General features: G+C 38.4%; 2 protein-coding genes and 1 long non-coding RNA gene across 7 annotated transcripts in view; 2 read left to right on the top strand and 1 right to left on the bottom strand.

Annotated features, from left to right (window-relative positions):
* The window catches only part of LOC309527607 (ABC-type organic anion transporter ABCA8-like), a 58,203-nt gene extending 52,012 nt beyond the window's left edge, over positions 1–6,191 (top strand). Inside the window, exons 34-38 of the mRNA XM_082214425.1 lie at positions 261–401; positions 1,511–1,590; positions 2,384–2,439; positions 3,624–3,761; positions 5,626–6,191. Of these exons, the coding sequence (XP_082070551.1) occupies positions 261–401; positions 1,511–1,590; positions 2,384–2,439; positions 3,624–3,722 (376 nt within the window). The 3' untranslated portion in view covers positions 3,723–3,761; positions 5,626–6,191. The remainder of the gene's footprint in view (positions 1–260; positions 402–1,510; positions 1,591–2,383; positions 2,440–3,623; positions 3,762–5,625) is intronic.
* Positions 5,585–22,410, bottom strand: part of LOC309526372 (cholesterol transporter ABCA5-like) — a 56,358-nt gene continuing 39,532 nt past the window's right edge. For 4 of the 5 annotated variants that reach the window (XM_082212360.1, XM_082212362.1, XM_082212361.1 and 1 more), the window contains 14 exons: positions 22,235–22,369; positions 16,309–16,374; positions 14,935–15,026; positions 14,002–14,125; positions 13,522–13,639; positions 13,336–13,427; positions 12,529–12,704; positions 11,894–11,969; positions 11,359–11,453; positions 10,205–10,324; positions 9,944–10,093; positions 8,863–8,942; positions 8,303–8,358; positions 5,585–7,972 (listed from right to left, as the gene is read on the bottom strand). In XM_082212360.1, the coding sequence (XP_082068486.1) occupies positions 7,865–7,972; positions 8,303–8,358; positions 8,863–8,942; positions 9,944–10,093; positions 10,205–10,324; positions 11,359–11,453; positions 11,894–11,969; positions 12,529–12,704; positions 13,336–13,427; positions 13,522–13,639; positions 14,002–14,125; positions 14,935–15,026; positions 16,309–16,374; positions 22,235–22,369 (1,488 nt within the window). In that variant the 3' untranslated portion in view covers positions 5,585–7,864. The remainder of the gene's footprint in view (positions 7,973–8,302; positions 8,359–8,862; positions 8,943–9,943; positions 10,094–10,204; positions 10,325–11,358; positions 11,454–11,893; positions 11,970–12,528; positions 12,705–13,335; positions 13,428–13,521; positions 13,640–14,001; positions 14,126–14,934; positions 15,027–16,308; positions 16,375–22,234; positions 22,370–22,410) is intronic. The other variant, XM_082212364.1, reaches the window with a different exon arrangement.
* On the top strand, positions 8,951–10,169 carry LOC309526747. The gene is made up of 2 exons (XR_014216905.1): positions 8,951–9,063; positions 9,921–10,169. It is a non-coding gene; the product is annotated as an uncharacterized lncRNA (long non-coding RNA).

Here is a 22,410-nt window from a genome sequence, read left to right on the forward strand (position 1 = left end):
GAGTTTATAAAGAAAAATACAAAACTTAATATCAAATATCTTTTTTATCAGCATTGATCAAAATAAGATAAAAACATAGCAAGAAAGACGAAAAGTTCAGAAACTAAAGAACTTCCCATTCTTCATCTGTCCGCTATATATAAACAATAATAACTTCATCCACTCCAATATAACCCTCAACAAAACCATTTTCTATAACGAAACATTATCTTCAATCCCCAGATCCAAATGTCACAAATGCTGATTCCTTCCTTCTGCAGGTGTCTTGGTTCTATTCAGTATCTGAAAAGCAAATTTGGCAAAAATTATTTGCTCCAAATAAAAGTTAAGGGCGTGGACCACGGAGAGCTTCTGAATACTCATATTCTGCAGATCTTCCCACATGCAGCTCGTCAAGAAAGGTAACTGGTGTTTTTCCTGTAGCTTGACACACAATTTCCTGAATTATTTTGGTTACTATAGTTTATGTTCAGAGGGACGCGGGTGGCGCTGTGGGTTAAACCACAGAGCCTAGGACTTGCCGATGAGAAGGTCGGCAGTTCGAATCCCTACGACGGGGTGAGCTCCCGTTGCTCGGTCCCTGCTCATGCCAACCTAGCAGTTCGAAAGCACGTCAAAGTGCAAGTAGATAAATAGGTATCGCTCCGGCAGGAAGGTAAACGGCATTTCTGTGCGCTGTTCTGGTTCACCAGTCATGCTGGCCACATGACCCGGAAGCTGTACGCCGGCTCCCTCGGCCAATAAAGCGAGATGAGTGCTGCAACCCCAGAGTTGGTCACGACTGGACCTAATGGTCAGGGGTCCCTTTACCTTTATAGTTTATGTTCTTGTATACCCTCTTACTTACCCTCCTTGAGCTTTTGGTAATGGGCCAGATGAACATGATGGGGACAGAATGCCCTTCTTCTTCCTGTCCCCCAGCCTTCTAGGCCCCAATGATGAACCAGCACGTGGACCTGCCACATACTGAGCTGGTGTTATTTCTGGAGACGGCCCCACACTCCCCATTTCAGGTGGCTTCTGTTTCGATCCATAGGTGGATGAGGAAACTCACGTGTGGCTCCCTTTTGAAACCAACAGCAGAGGCGGTTTTAGGGTGGCGTGCAACCATTGTGATTGCACTGTGCACTGCCCCAGGAAGCACCAGAAGGCTGTAGAATAGAGTGAGAGAGGTGGGGGTGTGCCGAATTTTAGTGCTGCACAGGGTGCCGTTGAAATTTGAGAGCCCAAAGCACGCTGCTGCCAACAGCCAAGGCTGTGCACAAGGAGACCCTTTAAAAATCTAGTCTTGTTGGTCAGCAGGAAAAGTTTCTCTCCTGTGTGTGTGTGTGCGCGCGCGCCCTAGATTCTAGATTCTAGAATCTAGATGCTAGATTCAACTCCCTCCATTCCCCCATACTGGACTTTGGTTTTTTTAACCAGGGCTGTGTACACGCAGACTGCTTGCACTGCACTTACTCCATTTGCATCAAAGCCATTCTGGTGATTGAGTTGATTTCCCTCCCCTTAGGATATCCACTTTGTTGGCCTACAAGATCCCAATGGAAGACGCACTGCCTCTATCAAAGGCCTTCTCCATGTTAGAGGAAGGTACGTACAGACAGACTGTGCAGTTGTTTGTGGAAGATATTTTAATGCCCACCTGATTTAGGTATTGCCCCCTTTCCTTCCCTCTACGCACAGTGGAGAAGATCCCTCCTTCCGACTCACTAGGTAGGCCTTTCCTACCTCTAGAAAGATGTGTAACACCCAGCACATTAAGGGAATGTAGAGTCATATTGTATCTCAGAGGTTCCCTCGCTGTGATAAGCCAAGTTACAGGGAATCAAGCAGAGGGCCTTCTCGGTAGTGGCACCCACCCTCCCACCAGATGTCAAAGAGAACAACTACCAGACTTTCAGAAGACATCTGAAGGCAGCCCTGTTTAGGGAAGCTTTTAATGTTTGATGGACTATTGTATTTTAATATTCTGTTGGAAGCCATCCAGAGTGGCTGCGGAAACCCAGCCAGATGGGCGGGGTATAAATAAATAAATAAATAATTTATTTATTTATTTATTTATTCTACATGTTTGTGTGCTCTTGCTTCAAATGCTGCATCCTCAGACATCTGGGGTGTTGAAGAGACGGAAGTGCATCTTGCATGAATGAAGGTGCAAGGTGCATCATGGGAACATAGAAAGCTGCCTTATGCACAGTCAGACCATCGGGTCCATCTATCATAGCATTGTCTTTGCTGACTGGCAAAGGTTCTCCAGTAACCCAGAAAGAACCTTCTACATAAAAAGCAGATGCTCTGGCGCTGAAATTCAGTCATTCCCATGAAAAGAACCTATCAAGCTGATTTGGGTCAACCAAACATAATTGGCTTTTTATCCACACAGCTAAACGAAGCTTCAGCTTTGAGGAGTACAGCTTTTCTTTGAACACCTTGGAGCAGGTAATGTGATTTTCAAATATAATTGCATGGTGGGATTTGTAGCGCTGCATTCACCACAATTTGGCTTCCTTGTGGGCTTCCTCTGCTGGATTGGAAAAGTAGTGCCAAGCATAGCTGTCAACCTTCCCTTTCTTTGCGGGAAATTCCCTTATTCCAGCACCGTTTCCCGCTGCTATCCCAGATTGTTAGATATCCTGTATACTGTCCCTGGGACAGGTGAGGCTGCTGATCCCTTATTTTCAAATCTGAAAGTTGACAGCTATGGCGCCAAGAGAGCTTAGCAAGTGCCTCCCCAGCCAGTGCTGGATCTCTGCATGCAGAACTAAGGATTATCTATCCAATTGGGAATTTTCTGCAAAACCACTTTTAGGGATCTGGTGAAGTTCTCCTGAGCCTGGCTCTGAAAAGAACTGGGGCAAGGCAAAGGGTCACCCTTAAAACCTCAGCAGAGGAGATTTTTCTGCCCAGTTTAAAATATTGCTAGCTTCCCTGGCCTCTCAGATTGCCCCTACTGGAGTCAGTGGAATGGCATTGCTCTGACATACTAAACAGGGGGAAATGGAGATTCTTCCTGGGAAGAACTAGGAGGTGGGCACCCACAGGTGAATTCCTTGGTTTCTTCTGCTTTATATATTGTGTAGCTATGTGATTCCATTGCATACAAAAAGGGGAGAAACCAGCCCATGGAGCGAGTTAGCTGTTTCTTGCAGGTCCTGAATAAGAGAGGGTGTTTTTTTTTACCCTTGATTTTCTCCCTGTAGCATCTTTTCCTTATCATGATCATTAGTTTGTGTACAGACAGTAGAAAGATTTCCCCACTTCCTTGGAGATGCATGGAGTGTTTTTGTTGTTGTATTTTGAGTTCTTGGATTAGCTAAAAAAATATGGAGTTCATCAGGGTGGGTTTTTTAAAGAAAATGTTCAGCTTACAATTTTTGAGCAGTTAGTCACACATTCTGGATTTAGACTGCTATTAATTTGCCATATTGAAAGGAAATGGCAACTGACATGATGGAGTAGGGTCCCTCCTTTAAAAAAGACGACAGATTTAGGTCACATCTGTACATAATAGGATTGATTTAATTATCTTCATTTTCATCAGAATGATCCAAAGAAAAGGAATGTGATATATTTCAAGCACTACTTAGCTGAAGAACCCCCCCTTTTTTTACTGTATTGTGCAGGTTTTCCTAGAACTTGTCAAAGAGCAGGAACGCGATTGTTTCGATCCATCTCTGAGCACAGCCTTTGAATGGCAACAGCTGCAGCAGGCTGATGTTTAAGTTGTTCGCAACCTGGACATGAAACTGATGCTTACAGGAGTAAGTGCTGGTTCCTTGAAACAAGAAGGATATAAGAAGGATCTAGCAGCCCATCTCTGAATAATGTTGTGTCTCCTTTGGCATGTGAGACCGGAGTCCAGCCTTTTGACAGGAGGACTTTACATATAGCTCTGTGTGACCAAAACCCATATTGGTCATATGTAGAGAATGAAATGTACCATTTCTGGACATGTCCATCCCCTGGAATTTTTTTGTTTTCCAGAAAAAAATGTTTTGATTTTTTTTTTTGGGGGGGGGTGAATTGAAATATATGCAGTACATAATTCTTATATCACCTCAGCTTAATTTACTACTTTAAAACCATAAAATGCATTATGTATAGCTTAGCACATAAAATTGTACTGTTTGGCATATTTATCAGGTTGGAAAAGGGTAAATGCCTTTGTGATTCAGCTATCCCCAGCAAGTCTTTTCCCACAAGCCACTCCACCCAGGCCTTCCTTATTTTTCACTGCTGCTCTTCCTCTGCTGTCTTCTTCTGGCTGACTCCATGACACCAAGCACCAACAAGTCCAGTTGTCGCCAACTAACCAGCACCTGGCTAAATATGTACTTTTTCTGGCCCCTCTAGTCCAGCTCCAGCCAATGGTGCCAAACTGAAAATTCGGAAATTATCACAGCTGTTAGTTAAGGCCCCTAGCGGCAGGTAGACTAACTTCCACAGGAGCAGACAGAAAACTTCCCATGTCAAATGCATCACAATGTACGTAGTACAAATGTCAGAACACATTACCCAACATCCATTAAAAAATCCATGTGAAATAGTAACTGTGGACACAATTAGCTGCATCAGCCCATAGAACTTCATTTCAATAATATGCCATTCAAAATCCAACCATCTCATGCTTTCTTCTTTCACCAGAAGCACTTTCTAGAAGATTATTTGCTTCCGATTCTAAGCTTTCCTTTTTATCTCCATAAGCTTCAGAGAACTGAAGGGTTGCACGAATGAAAGATGCTCCTCTACTATTTAACATTTCCAGGCACAGACAAGCTGCTCTGCACATATTCTTTTTGGATCAAAGCTGTATGAAGCTGGCAGGAAAATTAACGGGTTGCACATTCCCCACAAGATTCATGAATTGTAACTACCTAATACAGTACCTCGCTTTACATAGATATTAGAAACCATAAGGAAAGGAGGGAGTGAAAGATAGCTAAGGCTGAAGAGTGCTTTACTAATCTGTAATGCCAAAGCATAAAGAGGTCTAGATTATTATATTTTTATTTTATCTGGAAAAAAATTATATTTGCATTTGCAGAACATATATTTGTGAAAATTGTACTAAGTTACGTCCGTCAGTTGATCAAGACTTGTAACGGAGCATAATTTCTGTTTCTGGTGCTGTTGTTCATGGGTTTATATTGTTAGAGATTGAAGTAAAATGATGTATGTAAACTAAAGTGGCAATACTTTCTCTAAGATTGTTTCCAGACAAGCAGCTCCTAGCACTAATCTTTCTTTTGTAAACTCCAAGTACTACATTTTTTAAAGTAATAATAAAAAAAGCAAAATGGAACATTGGATGGAAGATTTGTTAGCACAACCCTCATGAAGCAGGCACGGTGCCACCCTACATCTGTGCAAGTCTGCCGGAAGCATGCATGTTAAAACAAATGCAAATCTGCTAGAACCCACAATTTAACCATCAAACTATAGAGTGCATCAGTGGCTGGAACATCTTTAATTTCATAAGGTATGGCTTTCATTCAAATTCAGTTTCTCATGGGGGTGTGATAATATGATCTCCACTTTATTCTCTTTACAACCTAATCCTAAATTGATTACATGCAACTATGACTTTATCATATAAATGTTTATTCCTCTATTTTGTTATTCCAGTGGCCAATGGAACAGATTCATTGCTTTCCATGGTTATCAAAACATTAGAACTGGGGTGTGCTGCTACAAATTGTAAAGACCTTGAAAATGGAACACCAAAAGTTAAGTCTGTCAAACATGTAGTACATCTTGTGTGTTGACATTAAAAATGGCAAAAGATGATGCAACGCTTTAATATGCTGTATAAAGTGATTTAGTCATGTTGCCTTTACAATTTGCATTTGAAGAAGTGAGAGAAACCCATTTAAACAAATGGACGTATGCATGCATGCACTATACAGGGTTCTTTGCAACTTGCAATGGTAATGGTTTAAACCATCCAAAACAAAATGGAGCATTGGTAGTCTTATACCACATTACACATATATTGAAATGTATTTTGACATTATTGAATGTAAGTCATAATGGCTTAAAGTGATTGGCTGCAGGCAAAATACTTATTTCGAGCTCATGAAATGCTGACTATACCCATCTGACCAGATCTATTCTAGATAATGTGACTGTTGTTCAGAACATGTAACCCCAAAGGGGGAGCTAGAACAGTGCCATAAATGCCTTGTCACTAATTCTGAAGTTCAATTGCTTTTTTTAAATTAATTTTTATTGGGTTACATAAGTACAAACAGCATCTGTTTTCAGTTCAGAGTCCTTTCTACAGATCAGTCATATTCGACATGAGTTGCTAATGTTTTAGTCAATAAAAGGTTGGGGGAGAAGGGGGAGGAGAGACGAGAGTATTAAATGTTCATTATTTTACATAGTGTTATGTGCAAGGTTTTGTGTCAGTGTCACATGGGTAGATTCTCTTTCTATTCATACATCTTCACTGGTGGTGAGGGAGATTGGGAGGCAAGGCCTGGTTGATTGCCTTCAGTTGACTGCAGTGAGTTTTGTTTCATGGGTGAGGGGCAGGGGTAGTTAGGTCAAGTTAGTCATATTGATTCATATGCAGTCAGTGGGTTCTTGTCTTGTTGGGCTTTGTATGTAATAAAGGAGAGGCACAATAGGGTGAAGGCATCCTCTTTTGTTTGTCCCCATGCTAGTTTCAATGTGTTGCTTAGGTTTCCCCAGACAGTTTGGTTCCAGTGGCTTGTGTTCACTCCTGAAGGTCACCTCCAGTGTCTAGTTATGATGATCCTGGCTGCTGAGCATATTTGGGTTATGAGTTCTTTGTAGTGTGAATGTGCCTATTGTCTTGGAAAATATTCAGTAGGGCCAGTTTTTGGGTGGCTTCTAGTACCTGTTTTGTTATTTTGCCTATTTCTTGTAGGACTGATGTCCAAAAGGGTGCAACCGCTCCAGCATTTTGGTAGGGTTCCTGGGTGTGTCAGCACCACCTTTTGGGTTGTTAGGTACCATCTAGAGATAAATTTCAATGTGAGTTGCCTTCTTTTGGCTGATATGGATTTAAAGGGAGGTTTAGACCACAGTTTAGTCCATTGGGCAGTGTTTATTTCATAACCCATATTGTGCTCCCATTGTTTTTTGACTGAGATGAGGGGATTTCTGGAAGTGCAATTGCTTTTTTTTGAAGTACTGTAGTGCAATAAAGAGTTAACAAGCACTTCAACACAGACCCTAGCAAACAAAGGTTCATGCTCACTCAATTAGGTCAGTAGCAGCTAATGCTGCCTTTGCTGTGAACACATCATTGCTGGATATTTGTAAAATGGCAACATCATCATCTTCCCTAGGCACCACAGACTGGACGTGTATTCTTCAGTTGATGCAAGCACAGTGTTGCATCAGGTTCTTTAGTATTCGCACTGCAGTTGGGAATTGCTGTGGTAAGTCCCAACTCAGTTAACCCTTCCTTAACCCACTGAAATAGGACGATTGGTCTTACCTGAATCTTAAATTTAGTGGGTTAGGAAGAGTTCGCTGGGGCCCAAGCCATGGTCCTTTCCATAAAGCCAATGAGTTTCTTGAAAAATAAATTGCCCCCAAACAATATATTAAGTACATTGCCCTCTTTCCACCATTACTACAGAACAAAACAAAAGGATAAAATCATAGAGGTTTTCATTATTACTTTTTTAAAAAAGTAGCAAGTCTTAGAATAGTAGTAAGAGTATTCAAAAATAAAGGCATTTCATAATATTTCATAAGGCAAAGAAGGTTTACTCAATTGCTCAGGAATAGGCTCTGTAAGATATTTGTTCTCTAGAGCCACAGCAAACAAATATTTAGCAAAAACCCTGACAAGCGAAGCTCTTGAATTTCTGCAGTGTGAAACAAATCAGAAAATAACTCTCTCCCCCTGGGATCTTTCCCAACTAATTGTTCCATTTAGGGTTCCAAAATTGCTCTCTTCCTCTTCTTGCTCTTTGACAAGTTCCATAAATACCTAAAATGAATAAGAAACATGAATTAATACATGGATTCTGCCCAGTCCTATAGGCAGAATAGTGCTCTAAGCTAGTATAGGTTTCTAAATCTCCACCAGACAACAGTGCTATATTACAAAACATCTGTACATGTAAACATAGAGGTTTTTCTTCTGGGGGATCAATTCCCGATGACACCCCCCACTATGTGACAAAACATCATTAGGTATGTAACTAATTTATGAATTATAAAATGACAATTTTATATAAGAAATGTAAATGGAGACACCGCATTTCAAACTTATTTTCTAGGGCTGGCATGCTCTGTTCTTGAAAAACGGTTAAATTACCTGTTCCAGTGTTGCTTGAGAAAAGCTGTACTCTTCAATATTAAAAGCATGTCTTGCTGTTAGAAATGTTAAAAAGAAGTATTTACAATCATAGGCATCAAAAGAATACATACCCACAATCAACTAAAATCAGTATGGCCAGAAGTGGCCATAACAGGGTGCAGGAACCCAGCTGTGCTCAATGGGAAAGTCACTGTCAAGTTGTAGTGCAGTGGATTTAAATGTTTAAGGACACTGCAGCCTGTCAAACGTACCTTGTGGCTCTAAGGGAATGACAACTTTATTTCTCAGGAGACAATCCTGTGCCTCTTTAAAATGCTCTGAGTTTACTATGCCTCACAAAAGCAAGGGAAGAAGGTGACACATGCACCAAGCCAAAGGGCCTGGGAGATGATAAAAGCTTGTAGGTAATCTAATGTTTGGATAAAGGAATGTGTTGTTTACATAGTGTTTGGGGACAATGTGGGAGTTTGGCAGGGTGAATTCAGATTACTATGAGATTTGGATGGATAACTTAGAACCCAGTGATGAAGATTCTACTTAGTAAATTGTTGCCTCACCTTCCTCCAGTTTAGAAAAAGATACTGCAAGTGAGTGGACATCTTCCTTTGGGATTTTGTAAGCCAAAACAGAGGCAATGCTGCAACACAAAAAAAACAGACACAAGTACATACCACCACAACTAAGCAGAAATGAGAATCACAAAATTGCTTGGAGTCAAGTTGCAGGAGTTAAGCATTTTGTACAATGTAGCCAAACAGGTACAATAACTCTGAATCAAACTAGAGGTTTTATCTAATAGGAAGGTATTTAGATGATACAAGAGGGAGGCATTCAAGGTGCTTGCCTAGTTGCCAAAGCATTCACTGATGAAACCTTCCAGGTACCAAGTTCCATCTATTTTGAGAATGAAAATGTGTTGATTAACCATAGCAATACAGTGGTACCTTTAGTTACGAACTTAATTCATTCCGGAGGTCCATTCTTAACCTGAAACTGTTCTTAATGGGGCCTCTTGCTGCTAGCACATGATTTCCGTTCTCATCCTGGGGCAAAGTTCTCAACTCGAGGTAACTCTTCCAGATTAGCAGAGTTTGTAACTCAAGGTACCACTGTAATTCAGGGTTCTTTCACTTGAACACTATGAGGAGAGACTTAAATCAGCACCAGTCTTAGATGTGCACCTCTCTGCTCCCATCACATCAAGAAAATAATAATGAGTGATTCAGCCAAGCTGAAGCGGGTGGGGGGTAATTAACTCCATGCTTGGACAGATCCCTGACACAGCAAATGCTGACAGGAATGGCAGCTTCCTGCCTTCTGCAGCTATGGCTCGGTAAATGATAGCAAAATAGACAAGGGGAATACTGGTTGCTTTACTATGCCAGTTTCTTTGGTGGACCTTGGACCACATTTCCAGAACCTCTGGTCTATAAGGTATGTTTCTCTAGTAAGCATTACTCAAAGCCCAAAGTGTACAAGAGCTCTCACAGAAAACTAATACATTTTGGCAATAGTGTTTTCTTTTCTTATAATTGTAATATTTTCTCTCTGCTTTTATTTTTAAAATGATTGCTTGAAAAAAGAATGGTAAGCACTTTTTCTTTTTAATGCTCAGAAACGTCAACTATTGATTTCTACCTTTTCTGGCAACTTGCGTTTGGAAAGATGCGCAAAACCATCCTTTGAAGACGCTCCTTCTGCTGTAAATCTGGCACTTCTCTTAATTTCATTTCTAAGAAATATCCTCTGCCAAATTTACTCTTGAGATGTTGAACTGTACCAATGCACCTATCAGTTTTGGGGGAGAGAGACAGGCAAACAAAATAATAGATTTTGGCATTAAATTCGTTTTTAACAATAAAAATCTGAGCTTCTTCACTCAAGATGCTAAGGAAGTACCTTAATTTTCCAGACACCAAGATTGCGACTCGATCACACACAGCTTCTGCTTCTTCCATATAATGAGTTGTCAGAATAGCTGCTCTCTCCTTACTTTTTAAGGCTGCCCGAATTGCTTTCCTATGGTGAATAAGTTACAAATTGTTGCTCTTTCGGTGTGCAGTTACATATAAAGGGCATAAGATCATTTGTTGGATCTTCCGCAAGTGAGTGGGAAATGTACAGGCAGTGGTATACTGTGAGTAGCCACCAAATGCATTCTCTCCTCACATTCCCTCTAACATTTAGGGATCATCCAGACTTCCTGTTACGTTGCACTTTCCAGATATAGGTCTGCCTTTTAAAGGCCCATGTCTTAGCGTTTTGCTTTGTTTTTTGTCCTGGTGCTTTCCCTGGGAAAACCAACATTTTACTGCTGAATCGGAGCAAATGGAAATTCACGGAAAACCCAGTAGCCCTTTGTTCTGATTCAGCGGTGAAATGCAGGCTTTCCTGGGGAAAGCGCCAGGACACGCTCAGAGCTTTAAACCCCTGCCTTAGAAACATGGCACAAAAGGCAGTCTGGATGAGCGCTTAGTCGTGACATGCAGCTGGTGCCATGGAAGTTCTGTGAAAGAAAAAGGACAGCCAGTGGGAACAAAGCTACTGTGTGTCAACATCAGGCATAGGCAAACTCGGCCCTCCAGATGTTTTGAGACTACAATTCCCATCATCCCTGACCACTGGTCCTGTTAGCTAGGGATAATCGGAGTTGTAATCCCAAAACATCTGGCGGGCCGAGTTTGCCTATGCCTGGTCAACATGAAAGAGGAAACAGCAAAGAGGGTGGAAAGGATCAGCTAATAGTGTTCCCCAATGCCACACCCAATTTTGACCGTAAACTCTTCAGGGGAGGTTTGTTTTAGCCCTGCTAACACCTGTCATATATATATATACATGAATACACCTATAGCATTAATAGGAAGGCAGCCAATAATATGGGATAGATTATCTAAGCATGTATCTTCAAGATATGTATATTGTAAAGATGCAAAAAGACTGAGCCTATTGTTCAGAAGCAGAAGAGAGATAATGAGCAAAGCATGGTTATAAGCCACACACACATGTGATATTGCTTTTCACATAAAGCCTCCATGATATTTGGGGTTACTCACCACATCTGCTGTATCCCTACAGGGTCCATACCAGTAGATGGCTCATCTAATAGAGTAACATTAGGGTTACCAAGCATACTAAGAGCAAAGCATAACTGAAAGAGAAGGGAAGGGAAGGGTGACCATTATACAATGCACCATTGGCTGCATTTGAACACTAAGGCCAAGCCAAAAATCCTGACTTAAATCTGGGATATGCACAAGTGATGTGCATCATCATGCAGCCCATTTCCTACTACTTTGCTCCTTCCTTCCTACCAGTGGCAGAACAAGCCAAGATTTTTAGCACAGCTTTCCATTGTGAGCAAACCTAGAAACTAGCTTCAAAAGAAGCCAGGTTATTAAGCCATGTTTTTTGGCTTAATGCCCCCTGGCTTGCTTTGGTGATTAACCATAGTTTCTGGGTTTGCACACAATAATAAGCAATGGTTTGTTTTGCCGCTCATATGAAACAAGAATGTGGTCATGCATATCCAGGCTTATTGATCCTGGATTTTTGGTTTAGCAATTCAGCTTAAAAACAACAATCAAATACCTTTCGTTTGATTCCTACTCCAAGGTCCTTTGCTCTTTTCTGTAGATGTTCCTTGAGGTCAAGTGCATGGGAAATGCTGGAGAAAAACAAAAGTATACAGTGTTAAACATTCTAAGAAACCAGTATTGGAGAACTTTAGCGTATGCTCATTAGTTCTTTTTCAAGTAAATTACTTCATATGACATTTTGTGTTTTAGCTAGTATTATTTGATCTCCAGTTAACTTTACACTATTTGTGGTTTTAACTGGATTGATCTTCCCTACAGAAATAATCAAGATGTATGCCACAGGTAGCTTAAGTGTTTTTTTAATGGTGTTTTCAGAGATGTGACCAGAAAAGTCTTGCAACCTGACAATTTTGTCTGTAACTTAGACTGTTGACTACAAATTACCTTTCAAACTAGCACAGAAGATTTTGATACATAACAGAAAGCAGAATCTGAACTACAGCTTTCATCAGCCTAAAAATAAAATGATGCAAATTTATGTCTTAGATATATCTGTGTATTTACAAGAATCTGTGGGGTGTGGTTTTTAAGTTGAAGCTAACAACCATTTTCAGGGAGACATTATACCAAAGTAAGAGAGAAGAAACTTCTCTGAATGTAAACGAAGTGTTTAAAATATATATTTACCATTTTATGAATTCTTTCATGTTACTTTCACTCATTCCTTTGATAGCACCATAAATTTCAAAATGTTCCTGCAATGTAATATCAGGCCAAAGTGGATTTGTCTGTGGACAGTATCCCATAAATCTCATGGAGCTATCCTTGTTATTTTCGCCTAAAGAATAATCTCCCATCAGCACCTGTGAATATACCAGTCCTTATTCAATATTTTTACATATAGTTTGCAGTTAACATGCAGAAAAGTTGATTGTATGGAAAGTTAAATTAAAAAAAAATGACAAGAAATGCTCAGGTTTGGTTTTACTACATGATCACTCTTTTATATACCAGGAGCCATCTGGGATATAGCCTTTCTATGAGTAGTCACAACATCCCAGTGCCTATTTCTGAATCTAAGCCATATATCATATGAACGGAAAACCCATTGTACCCCCTCTAAAAGTGTTAGCTTTAGAAGCAAAGCAAACATGAGTCTCTTCACAACTCTCAACCATGTATTTTAGTAGGTCTTGTGACCCAGTTCATAGTTCTGAGATTATCTATGAAACCAAAAAGGAGTTAGGCACTGAAAATTCATATGCATGAACATTTCCAGTAATGGGCACCCCACTCTTGCATAATCTTCTTTGGGCATCTAGCTGAGGTTTAGGTATTTACATGCCAGTTGGAAAGAAATATCCAGAAAAAAGTATGGATCCTCAGTATGAAATAACATCTTTTACCCTCTGAAAAAAAAGGACTACAGCCTGAGCTATGAAACCTGTTCTGGATGGATGAGGGGGACATCAGCTCCAGGTTGCACTTGAATACCTGGCCTGAGGTTGGTTCGACTTCTCCCACCAACATATTAATCAGTGTGCTCTTCCCAGCTCCATTGGGGCCCAGCAGTCCCAGAATTTCTCCTGGAAAAAGAAAAGGCAAACACGTAAAATGTGCAGTTCTGTTTAATGAGATGGTGCATTTTATTTTCCCGACTTATTTATTTTTACAACTAACCTTTTTTTACACAAAAAAAGACCTGATTGGTTGCCACCTTCTTGATTTTTCTTCCAAGAAGAAAATCTGTCTTTTCATCATAATCTTTATGTAAATTGCTGACCAAAATGGCAGGTTTCTGGTGAAACAAAAGATAACAGAGCTTAATGAATAACGCACATGCAAAACTAAACCATGCTTTCTTGCTACGTGCACAAGTTGAAACAAGCCTGAGCAAAGCCTCAACCTCACATACTCACCTGTGCAGCCAGGAGAAGGATTTCATGGGCATTTACTTTCAGTTCCCATAAACTTAGCACATCTTCTGCTAACCAGGGATTGTTAGTTAAACAAGGTGCATAACTCGCGATTTGGAAATTGTGCTTTTTGAAACAGACTATCACTATAAGAGAGGTAAGGCACCCCCCCCCTTATACAGGTCTTACAATACAACCAGGTGCCAGTAGGTTCACAGGGTTGATACTGAAGAGCAAGATTTACCTCCTCACAGCTCTGGCTCGTTGTCATCTCTTTAACCCTCAACCTCTCAGCCACAACATCTTCATCCTCATCCTCGTCAAACGGCACATCTGGCGATTTCCTGGCCTTCAGCTTCGCAGGAGTTCTGAAGTTAAGGAAATATATTTAAAATCTGCTCATTGGGACCTCTGAACAGATAGAACTAACAGAAATAATGCCATCAGGTAGACCTACATGAAACCATATTGATACTTCCCTGTCCAATATGACCTTGTGACAGAATTGGCTAGAAAAACACCTAAAATAGACAAGTGAGATATTTTGCTAGATCAAAGAGTGATTGGGTGAATGAGAAGGTGGCAGCATTCACGCTACAATCGCTGATAATATCCCATTTATCCCTGATTCAGTTTCTTATGTGCAGCAATAAGAAGAATGCACATATTCAGTCAGCTAAAGAAATGGTTGGATGATGGGTGGGTGTTCCGAGAAGCTGTGTGAAGGCTTTGTTTTCCTTCTCATTCTAAAGCATATTGAAGTGTTTGACTTGGGAGAAAGTTCAAATAAACTCTCTGGTGCTGATTGCTACAATATATTTGTCTGATCCACTAACTAGGAAAGCATACACACTATTCTGTGATATTTTAGTTTGCCTAATAAAGCAGTGTCAGAAAGGATGTCAAGGGCACAACTCTTAGATCATGAACAGAAAAAACTGTGGCACTGCAAGGATCCCAGGGCAAACTCTTGGACTCCAATTGCTCCACTAACGTCCCTAAAAGTATTACCTATCTAAGTAATAACGCCAGCCCTCCCTTAAGCCCTAAACATCAGCAAGTGGTCACTTCTCCATGGACCAAGAGACTTTTAATGTGCATACTTTGTTGCAGTTCACTACTGACTAACACTGGCTTGGTGTAGTAATTTCAGTACCGTAAATAGAGGCATACCAACCTGAAAAATGGGTCATTTCTCATTGATTTGCCTCCACATTTCACCTCAAGATAGCGTAGAAGGAAGAGCCAAATGACACATTGCAAGTAGGGCTAAAAGAGAAGAAAGGAATAAGCACATTAAATAAAATGGATTTTCTCCTTTGCAAAGGACCCTAGATGCATCCCCCCTCTTTGCACATTGCTCCACTCTCTTCCCACAAAACAATGTAAGATAGAGCCAGTGTGGTGTAGTGGTTAGAGTGCGGGACTAGGACCTGGGAGACCCGGGTTCAAATCTCCACTTGGCCATGAAGCTCACCCTTGGGCCAGTCATTTCTTCTCAACCTAAACTACCTCACAGGGTTGTTGAGAGGATAAAGGGGGGGAGGGAGTAGGTGTGTACGCTGCCTTGAACTCTTTGAAGAAAAAGTAGAATATAAATACAAAGATAAATAAAATATTATTATTTATTTACTTTATGTATCACACTTCACGTGAGGCATCACAAAGCAATATATAATACAATACAATTAGAGTGATGGAGCATCTTAAGACCTTCATTACATTTCCCTTTCTGCAACAATCTGTCGGTTGTCTCCACAACTATTTACCATATTTTCCGTTTTATAAGACACCCTTTTTCCCTCCTAAAAAGTAAGGGGAAATGTGTGTGCGCCTTATGGAGCGAATGCAGGCTGCGCAGCTATCCCAGAAGCCAGAACAGGAAGAGGGATTGCTGCGCAGTGATCCCTCTTGCTGTTCTGGCTTCAGCGATAGCCGCGCAAAGCCTGCTCAACAACATTTGATTCAGAATCTTCCCCCCCCTTGTTTTCCTCCTCTAAAAACTGGGTGCATCTTATGGTCGGGTGCGTCTTATAGAGCGAAAAATACGGGCATTTATTTAAGCAATTAGTAGGACGCCTCAACGCAACTTGTGCTATACATCCTTCAATACCATTTATATGCCACAGTGGTGGGAGGGTCAGGAAGAGTACATCAAAAATGGCTGATCTTCACCTAGTGTTCGAAGCAAGACTAGTTGCACCAGCATATACTTGCTTCTATGTTTTAGCAAAATAACTCTAAAAGAACCCTTTAAGCTCAGTTTAATGACCATGATTATGGCCATGTCTTCCCCATAGATCAGTGATGGAAAACATTTGGCCCATGGATCAGACTTGACCGACCAGGGGATCAAATATGACACAAGAGGCAGCTTTCTCCAAACCATGCTCACCTGCCCCACACCTTTTTGTAAACCGCTTTGAGGTTTTTTACATGCATATATACATTTTATGAAATAAAATAAAAACAGTAACACCTTATCATTACATGTAAAAGTGTATCCAGACAACCCATCTCTTAAATTCTTAAGGGAAAATATGGTGCCTACCGCTATTGTTGAAACCAATAGCCTTTCTGTATTTCTTTCCATATTTCGACCAAGCTTCTCTGCTACCTAACAATACAGAAAATGCTTATTTCAATATTTCCCCCTCATATTTCTACAAGTCATTCTGAGTTCATTTATATAATATTACCATTTAGAAAATGCTTTCAAATGGTTTTACAATGCTTTTTGAAACAATTAATTTATCTGAATTATTTCTGCCACAGACTGATTTTTGCAGGAAGCTCATCAAAAAGCATACATTTTTACAACAAACAAACCTGCTTTTCCTTGTTTCAAAGAGAGCATCAAAATACAAGAAAAACAATAGACTTCATTTAAATGCAACTTAAATAAAAGCAATAACTAGATAATTAGTTAACATAACATAACTAGATCAAAAAGGTGAAACTCAACACTTGGTACAATGCTTGAATGAATAGGCTGGTGTTGAAACTCCATCAGTGCTGGTACAACTTGCTTCTGAGAGGGAAGGGCATTCCAAAGTCAGGGGTCACTAATGAGAACTTGTACTGCCATCTAATACCATATTTAGGCAAATCTAATGCACAGTCGAATCTAAGGTGCACCTCAAATTTCAAAACCTTGAAACCCAAAAAGCATTTGCTAGCGAATGCAAATATGCCATCAAATCTAACGCGCACCCTAATTTTCACAGTGCAATTTGGCCAGAAATGGTGTGCATTACATTTGAGTAAATATGGCACCTCTCATATTCCATGGTATTGTAAAGACCAGTCTACTGCTGACTAGCAGAGGGTATACACTAGCTAGTTTGATTTAGAATTGTGTTTGACAAACCAAACTATTGCACCCCCCGTCCACCAAAATAAGAAAATAGCTTAAGTAATTCCAATACAGATGGAGGCCAACAGGGCTGGATAGAAGGACACACACACACACCCTGAATCCCAACACAAAGTGGATTTCAATCTGAATCACCCTTTTATTGGAATACCCCTAAATTCAGATTGCTATATCAAATGCTATATATGAACAGTTGTTGTTTGCAAGAAATAACAACAAGGCAGGACAGATCCACTCTGTATAGAAGGGAGGCAGGTAGAATTTATGAGAAAAATCACAACACACCTGTTGAGGCAGAGAGACAATTATAGATTCATGACATCAACACTAAAGAAAAACAAAATAAGGTTCAAATGGGAATTCCCAGAGGGTCTGTCATTTACATATAAAGACAGGAGGAGATCCTTCAGATCAGTAGAAGATACAAAAATCTTCTGGAGGAAGTACTGGGAGGAATTGGGAGGAGAAAAACTGGTAGAGTGAAGCAAGAAGGACAAGACTGAAACTTTTATTTCCTTTTCAACGTGACCTTAGGACAATAGCATAATCTAGACTATAACTACATAATAACAGTAAAGTTGTGAGTATTTTAAACAAAGGATTATGAGACTGAAATGTATTTCATGGAATATTAATGGATTAAGCAGTAAATTTTGGAGAAACGATTAGAATGTATATTAAAGAAGAAAAAATGGGATGTCATATGTATACAAGAAACTCATATACCCAAAACTCATGTAAGGGTGTTAAAAAATACGAGACTAGGACAGGAATATATAGCATCTGGAATGGAAAGAAAAAGGGGAGTGGTCATCTATGTAAATACAATGTTGAAATCCCAAATGTTATTCCAAGATGATGAAGGTAGAGTACTTGGGGTAGAAATACAAACAAAAGAAGGAAAAATCATAGTGGTGGGAATATATGCTCCGAATAACAAAAAGGATTTTTTTTTAGAAAATTGGAAGAGATTATGGGATTATGTGGATGAAAATATAGTAATTATGGGAGATTTTAATGGAGTAACATCGATAGAAATGGACAGAACGCAAAGAGAGAAAACGTCAAGTTCAGGTAGATTACCACTCTCCTTTTTCCATTTAAATGAGAATTTTAATTTATATGATGCCTGGAGAACAAAAAACCCAAGTGTTAAAGATATAACCCATTGCTCAGAGGCAAAAAAATCTGGGGGACGAATCGACGCAGTATGGCTAACAAAAAAGCTGATGTTAAGTTTAGAAAAAGCAGAAATACTAAACAGATCGATAACAGATCATAATCCGGTATCGGTAATAATGAAATTTCAAAATCATACTAAGGGAAGGTGGAGAATGAACGAGGGGGTATGGAGAGACAATCAAAGGGTTAAAAGGGCAAAGGAAATATTGAAAGAATTTTATGAAATAAATGAAAATCAGGATACGGATAAAAAAATGATTTGGGAAGCGAGCAAAGCTTATATGAGAGGGTTTGTAATACAACAAATGGGAAAGATAAGGAGAAATAAAGATAATAATATTATGGAAATAAATAAACAAATAAGAGAGAAAGAAAAAGACCTAGTGAAAAACCCAAAGAATGAAGATATCCTCCAACAAATAAAGAATTTATAAGCCCACCTATCAAATTTAATAAATAGGGAAGTAGGGAAAAAAATTATATGGACGAAACAAAGATATTTTGAACAGGCAAATAAACCGGGTAGGATGCTGCCATGGTTTATCAAAGAAAGACAGGTAGAAAGAGTAATAAATAGAATTATTGACGAAGAAAAGGAAATCATTGACCCAAAACAAATTATAGAAAGTTTTATAAAATATTACAAAAATTTATATAAAGTAGAATTAAAAGAGGAAAAGAAAATTCAAAAATACCTATCAGAAAATAGACTACCAGATATAGAAGAAGAATATGCAATATTAAATTCAAATATTGAAACTGAAGAAATTAAAAAAGTGATTAAAAATATGAAGGAGGGGAAATCGCCTGGACCAGACGGAATCTCAGTAACATATTATAAAAAATTAGAGGAAATAATAACACCCAAATTGCAATTAATTATGAATGAAATTTTAGACAAAGGAGAAATACCTAACTCGTGGCAAGAAGCATTAATAACCCTTATCCCAAAGCAAGGTACAGATTTGAGACTTATAAAAAACTACAGGCCAATATCTTTATTGAATATAGACTATAAAATGTTTACTGGAGTCCTTGCAAATAGAATGAAAACTCTGCTAAAAAGGATAATTAAAAAAGATCAGGCAGGATTTTTACCAGCCCGACAAATAAAGGACAACCCTAGAATAATTATAGACTTAATAGAATATGCCGAAATGAATCCAAGTAAAGACATTTCAATGCTTTTAGTAGACGCTGAAAAGGCATTTGACAGTGTCTCTTGGAAATTTATGATCAAAACATGTGAAAGCTTAAATTTAGGTAAAAGATTCATGAATGGAATTCAAGCAATCTACAAAAAACAAACAGCTAAATTAATTCTAAACAATGAAATTACAGAAGAATTACAGAAGAATTCGACATCGAGAGAGGGACGCGACAGGGATGTTCTTTATCCGCACTCCCATTTATAACAATATTAGAAACTCTATTAATAGCTCTGAGAAAGGATGAAGAAATAAAGGGCATATGTCTTGGGACACAGTGTTATAAAGTAAGAGCATTTGCAGACGATGTGATCATTACAACTGAAACACCAAAAGAAAGTATAAATAAAGCATTGGAAAGAATGAAAGAATTTGGTGAAGTAGCAGGATTCAAACTGAACAAAGATAAATTGAAATTGATAACTAAAAATATAGGCGAGAAAGGAAAAAAGGAATTAGAAGAAATAACAGGACTAAAAATAGAAAATAAAGTGAACTACTTAGGGATATGGACTACCAATAAAAATACAAATTTATTTAAGGATAATTATATTAAAAATGGAAAGAAATTAAAGAAAGCATGGACAAATGGTGAAAATTAAAAATATGATTAGGAGTAAGAATATCTATGATTAAAATGATGATACTCCCCAAAATTCTATTTTTATTCCAAACGATTCCAATTGTAATAGGAACTAAATATTTTATAAGCTGGCAAAGAGACCTTGCAAATTTTATATGGCAGGGGGAAAAAGCAAGGATAAAATCAGAAGTAATGATGGGCCCAAAAGAAAGTGGAGGATTCGCAGTGCCAGATTTAAGGAAGTATTTTGAGGCAGTGTGTTGGTGCTGGGTAAAAAAATGGATATTATTAAAAGATAATGAAGTCCTAACATTAGAGGGCTGGGACAAAATATATGCATGGCACGGCTACTTATTCTATGATAAAAAAGAACACCACAAAAAAATTACAAACCACATAGTAAGAAAGGCTCTATTGTATGTATGGGAAAGAACAAAAGGAAAAATTATTGAGAAAACTCCTCAATGGGTTTCTTCAGTGGAAGCAACTACAACATTAAAGAGTAATGTAAAAGAGACTTGGCCAACGTATAGGGAAATATTAGAGGATGCAGACAGAAATATTAAATTAAAAACTTACGAACAATTACAAACATTTAGAATAAATTGGTTACAATATTATCAATTAAAAGCAACTTATGAAAAAGACATAAAAAGGGGGGATTTGAAAATAAAACCTCAAAATTAGAAAAGGAAATACTACAGAGCGATCAAAAAATACTTGTAAAAATGTATAGACTATTAACAAAAACCACCCTAGAACAAGAGACGAAAGGGGAAAGTTAAAATGGGAGCATGATTTGGGATATGAGATAGATCTGGAAAGATGGAAAACTTTTTGGGAGGAAAATATAAATTTTACTGCTTGTGATTTATTAAGGGAGAATTTCAGAAAAATGCACCACAGATGGTACCTAACCCCTGACAGATTGTCAAAAATAAATAAAAGGAACGACGACAAATGTTGGAAATGTAACAGAACAAAAGGTACGTTATATCACATGTGGTGGACTTGCCCAAAGATTAAAATCTTTTGGGATATGATCCATGACGAAATAAAAAAATTGATAAGGACATCACATTAAAAAAAGGCAGAGGCATATTTATTAGGAATCTTAGATAAAGATATCCACAAAGAGAAAAATAACTTATTTCTATAAGCGACAACAGCGGCAAGAATTTTGATTGCTAGCTATTGGAAAGAGGAAAGCATCCCAACAAAAAGAGAATGGTTGGGGAAACTTTGCGAGTACCTGGAATTAGCAAAATTGACAGGTATAATATGGAGAAAATCCAAAACTATGGTTATGAAGCAATGGGAGTGTTTAAATGATTATTTACAAAACCAGGGTTCAACTACAAAAATCTGGTTGTGTTTAGAATAATCTTGTGTGTAATATAAAAAATACAAAGTGAGACATTAAGGAAACCCAAAGGGAAAATATGAAATATGAACACAGGCTCTGAAAAAGGGATTATTAAAAACGCGTGAGGTAAATGGTGGAAGTCGTTATTTTTCTTTTCTTTTTCTTTTTTCTGTTCTCTTTCAAAATAAACAATTTATTTAAGGTAGATAAGGACAAGACGAAATTATACAATTGAATGTAAATATAGATGGGAAATGGCTATGTATTGTGAGTGCTTATCTACTTTTAAAATTTTTTCATATATGATCTTTTCTTTTACTTTTTTATTCTTTCTTTGTTCCCTTTTTCTTTATTCTGATATCTTACATTTCATTTCACTGTGTTATCATGAATAGCATTTTATAGAGGTATAAATAACTGTAAATATGAAAAGAGACAAAATATTCTTTAATTCCTTTTCCTTGGATAGATGTATTTGTTTTTCTCTTTTGTATTTTCTTTTGTTGTGAATATGTATGTATTTTAACTTGTATTGAATAAAAATTTATTTAAAAAAGAAAAAAAAGAAATAACAACTACCTATTTTCCAACTTTCAAAATAGTTCAGTTTCCTGAGCCCAGCGATGGTTGCCCATAACTAGTCTTAAGTCATGGAGTGAGTGATGTGGAATGAAATTTTAATCAAATGTATTGCCTCCCGCACACCAGACTTTTGAAACTACAGACAAAATTTATCACTGTTTTAGTTCACTGCAAACTTACCTCTGTTAGAGAAATGAGACACCCAATAAGAGGATATATTGGGATGAAGATAGAAAAGCACGTGTGAATTATAATTGCTATTGCGTACGACTGAATAAAAGCTACATCAATAACAATAACACAAATCAAGGCTACCTGAAAAGGGAAAAGAAATAAAGATAATTACAATAAAATTA

The sequence above is a fragment of the Podarcis vaucheri genome (genome assembly GCF_965113315.1).
Source record: "Podarcis vaucheri genome assembly, chromosome: 2".
In the NCBI taxonomy this organism is placed as follows: domain Eukaryota; kingdom Metazoa; phylum Chordata; class Lepidosauria; order Squamata; family Lacertidae; genus Podarcis; species Podarcis vaucheri.